This window comes from Suricata suricatta, chromosome 6 (assembly GCF_006229205.1).
Source record: "Suricata suricatta isolate VVHF042 chromosome 6, meerkat_22Aug2017_6uvM2_HiC, whole genome shotgun sequence".
NCBI classification, from domain to species: Eukaryota; Metazoa; Chordata; class Mammalia; order Carnivora; family Herpestidae; genus Suricata; species Suricata suricatta.
The window spans coordinates 136,051,954-136,064,338 of record NC_043705.1 but is presented as its reverse complement, the minus strand read 5'-3'; the positions used below and the strand labels follow the sequence as shown (position 1 = coordinate 136,064,338).

Genomic DNA, 12,385 nt, shown 5'->3' with positions numbered 1-12,385 from the left:
CGGGGGTGCCAGGCGGGGACGCAGCGCCCCCTCCCAGCGGAGTGCAGGGGCCGCCCCCGGCCGGAGCCTGGCCCCGGAGCGTGGGGTATGCGCAGCTAACGGTCCCGTCGGGCGGGCTTTCCTCGGGCGGAGCGCGCAGGCGGTGCGCCCCAGCTATGGAGTGTCCGGGGAGACGGCGGGCATGACGGCGGCAGGATGGGCGCGAACAATGGCAAACAGTACGGCAGTGAGGGTGAGTGGGCCGCCCGTCCCCAGACTCCCGGATCGCGTCCCCACCCCCGCTCCCCCTCGCCCTCGCGTCTGGGGAGGAAGATTCTCCGCACTGCCGTGGCGCACCCCCACTTGGCACCGTGTCGGGGCCGTCACCTTTTCCCCTGGCGCTGAGCGTTCAGGCGCCCCGAGGATGCTTTGCCACCGTGGGGGGCTCTTGAAGCAACTTCCCAGGTTGTTCTTGGGACGGCTCGAGTTGCATTTCTGCCGTATTTCTGAGCGCATGTGCCTCAACTTTCCTTTCCTAGGCATGGGGTTGGGGGGGGGGGCGGTTAGGATGATGGTTTGGCAGATGGCGGAAGACGGTTTTGAAAAATAACGCTGTGGAAACTTTCCCAGGCCTTTGTGCTCCAGTCCCCGGGACTCTCCTGTAGCAGGAACAACTTCTGGAAGAAGAAGTTAAGTTTTCATTCTCGGCTCAATGCTCCTGAGCTGACAGCTTCGTGAAACCCCACCTATGGGCCTCGCTAGGCGAGGAGTGGCCGGGGGCTTTGTCTGGGCTCCCTCGGGGCTCCGGACGGGCAAAGGACCATCTGTTACGTGGGGCTGGAAATTGCACAGAAATATTGCCTGTCAAGTGGGAAGTTGGAAGTTAGAGAAACTTTAAACTCCACCTCCTCCTAAAAGGATGATGGATGTGTGGGTTGGCTTCTTCGTGGCTCCTCCTTCTCTTTGCATAAAACCGTGGTATTGTAACCGAGTTGATGAACTGCTTGCCCCCGATTTGCAGCCTGCATAGGCATTTTCCGCGGTTCCAAAGTTGGGAAGGTTTGTCTTTCGTGAACTTGGCTGGAGGGGAGTGGAAGAGACTGGATCGCTTTTATAGCCCGCCCCCAGAGGACAGGCTGTTACAAAGCGGGTCCAGCGCCTGCAGACTGGTAGGAATGCAGAACGGCTATTCAGCAAGCGGTGTTAGGTAAACCCCGACCATCCTGTTCAAAACTTTGAGGTGTGGCCACAGAAGGTCCCTGTGTGTGTCTGTGTTCATTCTCAGCAGCTTTGTGAAACTCCAGCAGAAACCCACCCGAAACCAAAAACAACCATACCCACAAGAACCTTTTGTTTAAATCATTCTTTTCCAGATCACAGTGTTTTGAAGTGCGTGTATGTTGTCTCCGTATTCTGAGCAGTTTTGTGGGAGAGATTTTTTTTTGATAGTTTCATTAAAAACAGTTTAACAGTTGTCTTTTTAAATAGCCCATGCGAAAATATGCCAATAACTATTATTGGAGAATCTTGGCCACTGCCTAGAACTTCTTAATGTTTTAAAAATTTGTGGAATAATGAGAGATTAAGCGTTTTTCCTCTGCGTATTACAAAGCTTTCAGGGAGTAAAATGTGTGCTTGTCAACTTATACACTGTGATACCTGAACATTGATGGGGGGCGGGCACCCCAGGAGTTAAGTGGAATCAGGGCTCTGCGTTGTTGAATGAAACCTCTCCCGATGCTCCCGATCCTCTGCAACTTGTTCTTATATCCCAGCGTTCTGGAATCCTACCGCGTGTGGAGTATGACGACTTCCTGTCTGAACAGCGGAGTGTTCAGCCCTTGGGAGAGAAAAGGAGAGACAGGGAACTAATGATCTCCAGCTGTTATCCGTAAATGCTACCTCTGCATTTTCACTTCAGCCTAAGTGAAATTTTACTGGGATCAGATTTAGATACACTGTGGAACTTTTTATAGGGAAAGCCTCTTGGGCTCAGCTGATTCGGGAGAACCAATAGGAAGCTACAGGCCATAACTGAGTTCTGGCTGGAGGGACACATTGTGCTTAGTTTTGGAGATTCCTCTGTGATGGGTCAGGAAAAATAGAGAAACAGAAGTCACGTGAACTTAAAAAAGAATCCCCCCCCCCTTACATTAGACCTCTCCTAAAGAGGATTTTAACAGATGTACAGTAGAACACTGAACAATGTGTGGCTTAGGGGCACCAACTCCGCCTGTAGTCTAAACTCTTGAGTGTAACTTTTGATATATCCCAAACGTAACAAGAGCCTACTGTTGACCAGAAGCTTTACTGAGAGCATAGACAGTTGATTCATACTCACGCATCCATATTTTATATGTTATGTGTATTATATCCTGCATTCTTAGAGCTAGAGCAAAAGAAAACGTTATTAAGAAAGTCATAAGGAAGAGAAAACTTAAAATTCTGTACTGTATTTATAAAAACATTTACATAGAAGTGAACCCAACGGTTCAACCCTGGTGTAATTGGTGTTAGTCAGCTTTGTTACAGCATGTCAATGGATGGTAACATATATGCGGATAAGCCTAATTCAATGTGTCCGTGCCACTTTCTTTTTTAATCTAACATGTCACGTTTCAAAGAAAGTGAACTCAGCCCTTCAACACAGTATCCCCATGAAGGAGACTGAGAATTAAGACAGTTTTAGTAGGTGAGTGCAAGTTAGGTATAGTTTGAAATAAGATTTATTTTCAAAGATTTATTTCAAACCATACCTAGCTTGAAATGAAAGGGGGAGATTATTAGTAGATGCATATCCATAGAATGCAGTGAGAGACTGCTCCACTCCGAAACATAGGTGTTTGTGTATACTTTAAAAATCTGCACTTTAAATATATTTTAGAGTTGACATCACCGTGTAAATGCAAGCCACCTTCATTTTACAGTGAGTGTTCAATTATTGGAATGTTTAAAACTTCAATATTTCTTATGTAATCTTACTTTCTCTTGCTCCTGAAAAACACCCTTGTCATTAAAACCACAACAAATATTCTTCCCGAGGCTTACCTTAGCAGGTGCATTAGGGCAGACATTTCCAGTTCTGTGTCATTCAAGGACTCCGTGTGGCTGCAGTGTCACCTTGGAGCTTGGTAACGATGCAGAATCTTGGGTTCCTCCTAGAGTTGAATCATTGATCATGTTCTTGTTAAAACTGGGGGAAACTCTTGCATCAAGCAGAGAGCATTAATTTGGGAGTCTGTAGATTTGAGTCCAGCTTCCATTTAGCATCTGTGACCTTGCTCAGTTCTCCTGAAATCATGGGATCTTTCTTCTCTAGAGTGAGGAGAAGAATTCCTTATTGGCATTACTTGTCAAGATCTCATACTCGGGTGCATGGTCATTTATTTTACTTTGCTCTTCTAATTCCTTAATGGACCACTTAATGGAGGTTAACCTTGGAAGGTGTATTATAATAGGGAATACAATAAATATAGGGAATATCGTAAATAGGGGAGTTAGACTGTTATTGCCATGAAATTAGTAAGCGTCCCCCCCCTTAGTCATCATCTTTTCCCTCACCTCCATCTTCCTCACTTGTCCCCCCCAATACCTCTCCTAACAGAATCAGTCCTGAACTCCCTTTTTTTCTTCCTAAATTCAAGGTCTGTGTAAATAATGGCTGTTTCCAAAGTGTTTTGTTTTCCAAAGTGTTTTATTTTATTTCCAAAGTAATACTCAGTGACTATTCAGGTGAATGGTGTAATTTGTAACCCCTCCCCCTTCTGCCCTCCACTGCCAACTTGCATTTTGCTCCAGGAAGATGTTACCACACCATTCCTCATCTTTGAATTTCTAGAAACATAAGTGAATGTCTAAATGATTAGGATGTCCTGATCAATTCTCTTATGGCAGGCTGTGTTTTGTTTCTCTTTATCTTCTTTCATAAGGTGTAGATTTCAGCCTGTGTGTAGAAATCTGGAGAGTGCATTGGAGTGAAGCTTATGACCATTAGCTTTGACTTTAGTTAAGCCAAATAAACAAGTCTCTCTGTTCTAGTAAGAAGCCAGGCTGCTTTCCCTTCCTTTTAAGGTGTCTGAGCCTCACCCTCACTTAACTCCGTGGTTTCATTGTTATGTTTATTCTACTCCAGCTTGTTAAGGCTTTAATGCACAGTTAACAGCTCCTTTGCAAAATCCTGCAAGTTGAATAGGAACTGAGGAGGCCACAGTGATGGGGTTGGACCCTTGGTGGCTCTGAAGCTGTAGCAAGTGCCTTGGGCCCCTTTTCACCATCTCAGATCTGCTGTCAGATATCCGGAGAGCCAGCTGCCTGAACGCATAAATCATCACTAGTCCATCACCACCTCGGGAAACATATCTTGGAATAATAATAATAGTGGCAGCTAAGGTTTATTGAAAGTTTACTGCGTGCAGGCATTATTCTAAGCCATTGACAGACACTGACTCACATAATCCTCAGGACAGTCCGAAAGGCAGGTGCTCCTAAGGTCCTCATTTTACCACTGGGGAAGCACAGCTGTAGAGAGCATGACCTTTTCCCCAGGTCCTACAGCTGGTGTAGGTGGCACTGGGACTCCCGGCCAACTCTGTCTAGGCCCTGAGTCATTTATTCGTTCGTTCCACTAATGTATGTTGACTTTTTACTTCTTACTATGTGCCAGGAACTCTTCTGGATGGTTGGGATTGGAGTAAGATCCTGTACTTGTCAATCTTTTCTTCATGAGTGTGTGTGTGTGTGTGTGTGTGTGTGTGTGCGCGCGCACGAGCACCCACATGGTGAGAGGGAGGGGAAGTGGAACAATTACTGTGTGCATACACACACAGTAATTCAGTCAACCGTGTGATATATTCTAAGGGGTTAATGTCTCTGAATAAAAACAGTCATCAGATTATTTGGGGATTGGGAGGAAGAGAGGGTTGCAATTAGTCACTGTTGGCCTTTTTGAAAAGTTGGCTTTGGACCAGGCCTTAAAGGAAGTGAAAGACTGATCCTTGAGGATCCATCCAGGATTCTCATTTATTTACCGTTATTTGGAGCCACTGTGTTATACCAATGTTATTCACTCTATTCTGGGGAGCGTAAATCATCATTTTATCAAAGTGTCACATTGTTAGTTTTCCATACATAGCTACATTGGAAAGGGGTCAGTTTTGGCCACTGGGCTTTTTTTTTTTTTTTTTTTTTTTGGCATAGAATCTTTGCAAATATCTTTGTATCTCATTATATTATATCATCACCTATTTTGTGAATGCTTTTGGGTAGGTGAAGCCTAGGACATGCTCTTCGTGCTGTGACCAGGAGATACTGCCTGACTTCACTGGATATGTGAAGATAACCCCAAAGATCTTCATGAAGACGTGGGTCTTCATCTTTTGCCTCCAGTAAATAATTTCATTCTGATGAAAATCAGAAGAGGACCCGTACTGATTCCACTGTTCGGTTTAAATGAAAGCATTAGTGTAGTTCATGGGACCATCTTTGATCTGATGGTGAGAAGATATTTTCAGACATTTGAGGAATCTTCTGTATATTTAAAATGAGAAAGAAAAGAGAGGGAGCATTTCTTTCCCCCTGGGAATCCGCTCACAAACGCTTTCTCTTAACTCCCTCTGCCCTTTGAAAGAAAACAAATTGTGGATTGGTTTTGAGTAATTAAAAGTAAGTGTTGGGGCGCCTGGGTGGCTCAGTTGGTTAAGCCTCCAACTTTGGCTCAGGTCATGATCTCACGTTCATGGGTTCAAGCCCCGCATCGGGCTCTGTGCTGACAGCTCAGAGCTTGGAGCCTGCTTCCGATTCTGTGTCTCCCTCTCTCTCTGCCCCTCCCCACTCATGCTCTGTCTCTCTCTGTCTCAAAAATAAATAAAAAACATTAAAAAAAAAGTGTTGCCCTTAGCCTGCATCTACTGGTGTTCTGCAATTTAAAACATTAAATTGCAAAGTGCTGAGCAAAGACGGGTGTATTTGAGTTACTAGAGGGTGGATTTGGCCGAGTCTGAGGAAGACCCCATGATTGGAGCTGACCACCTCCCAGATAGGCTTCCCAGTGAGTGAGTGAGTTGTTCGGACATGGGAAGGAGGTGGCTGCAGTAGAGGATGATGGGCTAGAGATTTCTGCACTGACCAAGGGGTATGTTAGAGGACCCTTCTCCCAATTCCCTTGCAAATATCCTTCAGTCATGTCAAGTTATGTGGCTAAAGGGTTATTGTTTGGTTCTAACTCATTTTACTCCTTTGCTCCCCGCCTTCCCGCATACAGCTGTATCATTTCAGGTGTTAAAAATATTCCCCCACTTTCCTTGGGTTAATTCTCTTCCTCTCTGTTGGTTTCCACCTGTTATATATATGTATTTATGTCTATCTAGTTATACTTAAGTATTAATTAGACTAATCTAATTAATTTTATTGATTTTCCTGCCTTCTGTCAACATAAACTCCAGCACCAAAAACTGGGTTTGATAAGTGACTTGTCCTTATTTTCAGTGTAGTAATGGACACTGACTCTACCTATGGTATTGTTACTTTTATTATTACCCTAAAACATGTAGATCTAATGAACTTGAAGCAAGACCTTAAATTGTGCTCATGTTGAATGTCTTGAATAAATGGCTTAACTTGTATGTAAAACTTTTAATCGGTATTACTGGTTAGTGATATTTGATCAGAAACTACAAGTTGACTAGAATCAAAGACAGCATCTTCCTAAGAAACTCTGATACACTTTTGTTCCGCACTGTGTTTACCTTGAGTGAGACGGAGCAGCCGATCTTCCGCATAGTAACGGAGTCCATATCAGCTGAATTTTTCTAGAACGTAGCTCTTTTTTGTTATTGCTTTTTTATTTTGGTTCCTTACAGAAATTTAGAACTCTTCTTCTACCTACTCACTGCATCAAATCTCCAGAGAGAGTAGACTTGCTCTAGAAACGTCCAGTATCTGAGAAGCGAGGCAGGGAGGCAGATGCTTCTAGAGCAAGAGGAGAAATCCTGATTCACAGGAGGACCCTCCTTCTCCCAGGGTGCTAAGTGTAGATGTCAGTGGTCAGGGGGAAATGTGAATAGGAATAGAGTTACTCTGTATATAATGACAGCTCTGGACAGTACCACGCTTCCTGAAATATCTAAAGGATGTTTCTAAAACAACAGCAACAAACAGGTAAGTTGGATGGGTTGTAGCTTAGAACCTTGGGAGAAACTAAATAGGTTTCAGGAAGAGACTTTCCTTCATTGTTCCCCAAAATCTTCATATGGTTTATTTCATGGAAAGTGATTCCTGCAGGTTCTGGAAGTGAAGACCTTGAAATGTTTCAGAAAAGGGCAGGGGCATCTGATGAGCCTCGGTCCCTCTCAGACCTGCACATTGTCATAAAGGAGAATGGAAGCCTTTGGGCAGATGCCTTTAAAATATGTTGCTCATGGGGCACCTGGGTGGCTCAGTCCGTTGAGCGTCTGACATTGGCTCAGTTCATGATCTCACAATTCATGGGTTTGAGCCCCACATCAGGGTCTGTGCTGACAGCTCAGAGCCTGGAGCCTGCTTCGGATTCTGTGTCCCCCTCTCTCTCTGCCCCTTCCTGATTCCTGCTCTGTCTCTCTCTCTCTCTCTCTCCTTAAAAAATAAATAAACATTTAAAAAAATGTGCTAGCTGATACCCCAAAGATGGACAACTTTAAAACGTCTGACATGAATAATCATTAACCATCTCTGAATTTTCCTCGGTAATGAAATCTAAACACATGGTCAACATTTTCCCCATTCCATGGTTGAAGGAGTGTAGACTGTTTTCTGGAGCCGTAAATCTCTATTAGGTCCTGCATTAGATGTGCTCATTCTATCAATTCCTATTTAAATTTGAAACCAGTAACAAAATGAAAAACAGTTGTTAACACTGCATGAACTCATAATTGTAACGTTAGAAGCCTTGAGCCATGTGTAGAAATGTTATTAAAACATTTTTTGTTTGCTACCCTTTCTGTGGTAAATTCCTTCGCAGCATTTTTCAAGCAGATGCAGCCGTGGAAAGTGCATCAAAATTTCTGGAGAAAAATTTCAGGAATTTTTCTTGTACTTGTGGATTGACCTTCTGGCTGCCAGTAACCCACTTCTTGGCAAGGTGGAGAAGGCAGGAAAAGGCTAGTTAGATGGGTAGTAGAACCTGCTGGCCCGGTGGAGTACTCGAGTCAGGGCGTGGTAGCATCTAGGTTAAGTTCAAGACCAAGGCCAGGCCTGACAGTTCCAACTGTCAGACATAGGTCAGAGCCCAGAAGGAGCAGCAGGTGGGAGACCGAGGGTGATGTGGAAGAAGGAACACAAGTACAAGGAGGGGGGGAAAGAGTAAATTAAGAGACCATGGGAATTAGGGTGTTGATTGCCTCCCATGTAAAGAACAGGGTCAATGTTCCATTCAACTCTGTTTTCTTAAAATAATCTAAGCCCACAGGGCACCAGGGTGCCTCAGTTGGTTGAGTGCCTGACTTCGGCTCAAATCGTGATCTTGTGAGTTCATGGGTTTGAGCCCCGCATCAGGCTCTGTGCTGACAGCTCGGAGCCTGGAACCTGCTTCCTTCTGATTCTGTGTCTCCCTCTCTCTCTGACCGTCCCTCGATCACACTCTGTCTCTGTCTTTCAAAAATAAACATTAAAAAAATCTGTGCTCACAGATCTAAATGATTATTAATAAATACTAATATTTCCAAGTTTATTCGATTTGCTGTCAGTTTAATAATAGTGAATAACACTGAGCATTCCTTAGGTACCCTTCCCCCACTGAGCCCTCTACACACACTTTTCTTATAGTTCATGGCAGCCACTCTGTGGGCACTGCTGACTCCATTTCACAGGTGCCAGCAGGGAATCCGGGAGGCTCACCCCTGCCCAGCGCGCACAGCTGGTGAGCGGCCAGGTGACAACGGCAGTCCCTTGGCAGCACTGGAGTCCGTGCCCCTTTCCACTGTGCCCATGACCCCCTCCTGCCTGGCCCTTGTTGGTGCCGCCAAAATCTTTATCGATCTTTGTTTTGTTTGTGTGTTTCAAAGAAGTGCAGTGGCTGAGAAGTAGCCTTTAAAAAATGGTGACAATTTTGTGGATTAGAAGATCAAACATGAAAAACTTTTTTTAATCTATTCTTTTTTTATTTTTTTGGGAGAGGGCATGAGCAGGGTAGGGACAGAGAGAGAGAGAGAGAGAGAGAGAGAGGCAGAGACGGAGAGAGAGAATGTTAAGTAGGCTTCTCTCCCAGCACAGAGCCCGAGGTGGGTGCTCGATCCCAGGACCCTGGGATCATGACCTGAGCCAAAATCAAGAGCTGGACGCTTAACCACCTGAGCCACCCAGGCCTGTAGAAAGACGTCTTTTTGAAGGAAACTCCACTTATTTTACCTGGGTCTCCCAGGGACAGATTACCTGCTCATTAGGCAACAATCTGCCGATGTCACCTGTGGGCTAACGAGTGTCTGTAATAACATCAGCGGGGGAAATAACTAGCATATTGTGTACCGTCTGCGAGTATGCAGTAGAGCGGAAAGGCTGTCCTCCGGATTCTCCACGACACTGTGTGCTTTTCACTGGTCTTCGTTCTGGGATAGCCGTTTACCTGAGACAGCCTGGGAACCCGCCCACAAACGAGAGCTAGGAGAGGACTAAGGAAGGTGCACACGGTTCCTTCCCTCTAAATCGTTTATGTGTTGTACCTTCCCTTTCCCTCGGGTTTCAACACCGTGGATTTGAAACAGCTGTTAATATGGAGAATTACTCCAATATATACTTGGGAATTTGCCCTTCTCCTTTGCCAGCTCCTGGGAGACTTCTCCGTAAGTATGTCTATGAAATTGCTTTGGAAACTGTAAAGCGTTTCAGACCTTAATCTTATTTATCATCACAGGGACTGTGGGAGGGATGTCCATCATTATCCCCAGTGTATAGGCGAGGAAACTGAGGCCTCGACAGAGTAAGTGACTTGCCTTGATTTTATAGTGAAGACTCGGTGTGGCCATTTTGATTCTAAATGTAGTACATGTTCCACTATACCCTCAGCCCCGCTTCAGTGCTACAGGAAAACAAGAATACAATCATTCTAGAGGGTTATCACCAGGCATTCTCGACAGTATTTAATTAATTAATTAATTTTTAGAGAGAGAGGGCACAAGTGAGTGAGGGGTCGAGAGAGAGGGAGAGAGAGAAAGCGAAGCAGGACTCACCCCGAAGCAGGGCTCATGCTCACCCAAAGCGGGGCTTGAGATCACCCCATGCAGGACTCAGAATTCATGAACCATGAGATCATGACCTGAGCCAAAGTCAAATGCTTAACCAACTGAGCCCCCCAGGTGCCTTTGATAGGATTTTAAATAGCTTGCACCCCAGGATGAAAATGGGGATCTGCAAGCATCCAACTTTTAATCTCTTTTTAGCTCTGCTAGAAGCAGAGAAGTCTGGCTTCCTGGGGGTCATATCCAGCCATGGGAGTGCGGGAACAGCCTCATGGTGATAAGATGATCATAACGAGGCTGCAGAGTGAATTGTTGGAAATGTTGGTGACAAGGGGTTGGGGCTGGGTGGTTCAGTAAGTTAAACATCCAGTTTTAGCTCAGGGCATGGTCTCATGCTTTGCGAGTTCAAGCCACACATTGGGCTCTCTGCCATCAGTGCGGAGTCCAGATTGGATCCTCTGTCCCCTTCTCTGTACCCCTTCCCAGCTCTTGCTCTCTCTTTTTCAAAAATAATAAACATAAAAAAAATGTTCACAACAAGGTGACATTGTAGTGCACTGCTAGTTGACAAAACTCAGGTGGGGCTTTGAGGGGCGTTTCCCTCCCTGAAAATGTCCGCTCCTGAGGCTTTAGAGAAAGTTATGTCACTGCCTGGGAGATGAGAGACTCTGGGGACTCTGAGCATGACAGGAATTCTGATTCTTCTGTGTCCTTTGCTGTTGAATAATCACATTTCCCTGAGGCCTGGGGAAGTGGTGAGGACTTGGTGCAGGTCTTTTAGGATAAGCTGATATCAAGTCACTGAGGTTCTATCATTGTGGGAGAAATTCACGTTGTTCATTTAGTCTTTAATTGCTTTACTTTCCATGCACTGTTAGTTTAATCTCATTTCTTTTCTGTTTCTTGGTCCTTTGTATTTATTCATCGTTCATCCTACATGTGTTCACCCCAATGTGACTGTAACCTGGCTCATAGAGTAGGTTTGAAATATGTTTTTTTGGTTAAATAATTAAATGAACATAAATTTGTAGCCAGGGTCTTTGTTGGATCTAATAAAAGCTCATGAAAACCCTATAGTATTTTCAATGACTATTTCTTGGACTCAGACATTTTAACTCTAAAAAAATATTTTTCTGGACATACATTTTCTTCTGAGGATATTCTAACTTGGATCCTTATTTTTTATAATGTAGTTCCATCTTCTTATGGATGAAAATAACTTAAATTGTGTATTTAAAGAACAATGATGTGTGTATGTTTTAGGATTGCTGAAGACAATTGTTGAAGACTTCACTACCTTAGAGTATTCCAGTGGTCTTCAGTGATTAGTATCGAGTGGGACACTGCTGGGTATTTCTTGTTGAAAAGTGTAGTGTTTGGTAATATTTGCCTATACTGACTTAGAAATCGGTTTTATGTGACAGTTTAAGCAAATCATTAACCTAGAACACATTTTTAAAATTTGATCTTTATTTTTTAAATTTTTTAAATGTTTGTTTTTGGGAGACAGAGAGACAGAATACAAGCAGGGGAGGGGCAGAGAGAGAGGGAGACACAGAATCTGAAGCAGGCTCCAGGCTCTGAGCTGTCAGCCCAGAGCCTGACATAGGGCTCGAACTCACAAAGTGTGGGATCATAACCTGGGCAGAAGTTGGATGCTTAACCAACTGAGCCACCTAGGTGCCCCAAAATTTGATCTTTAAATTAATAAACCATTCCTTTGGCTCTGTGTTCTCTGCATTAAATGCTCATAGGGTTATAATCTTTTTATCCTGGATTATTGATCTACTTCACGCTAAGTGCCTTGTGTCTCCATTTTTTCTTTATTATTATGCAACATATAAACATTATTATGTGTGTCTGGCATGATTAGAATGGCTTCTAGGCCTTCTGCCTCTGTCTTCCCACATTACTAAAATCAGAAGTGACTGATCAAAAAAAACCCCAGTATTGAGCTGTGTGTGGTATATGGATGTGTACTTGTACTTGAAACTATATTTAAATAATCCTTTCTTACAAGTTACATGAAGTCTATTATTCTTCAGACCTATTTTATTTTTTTACTGTAAGTAGAGAGAAATGCGTATCCTATAAGGAATTTAAGAAATACAATTAATATTAAAATGTCATTTGTTTCTTTAATCATATGGTATGTTAGAGGAATAGCTTCAAAGAAAAGGACAGCATAGGATTCAGGCGAA

At 43.9% G+C, this 12,385-nt stretch overlaps 1 protein-coding gene across 1 annotated transcript in view; it reads left to right on the top strand.

Moving 5' to 3' along the window:
* The first annotated feature begins 75 nt into the window (after window positions 1-75).
* The window catches only part of FBXL7 (F-box and leucine rich repeat protein 7), a 367,939-nt gene continuing 355,629 nt past the window's right edge, over window positions 76-12,385 (top strand). The window contains exon 1 of the mRNA XM_029941067.1: window positions 76-232. Coding sequence (XP_029796927.1) covers window positions 196-232 — 37 coding nt within the window. The 5' untranslated portion in view covers window positions 76-195. The remainder of the gene's footprint in view (window positions 233-12,385) is intronic.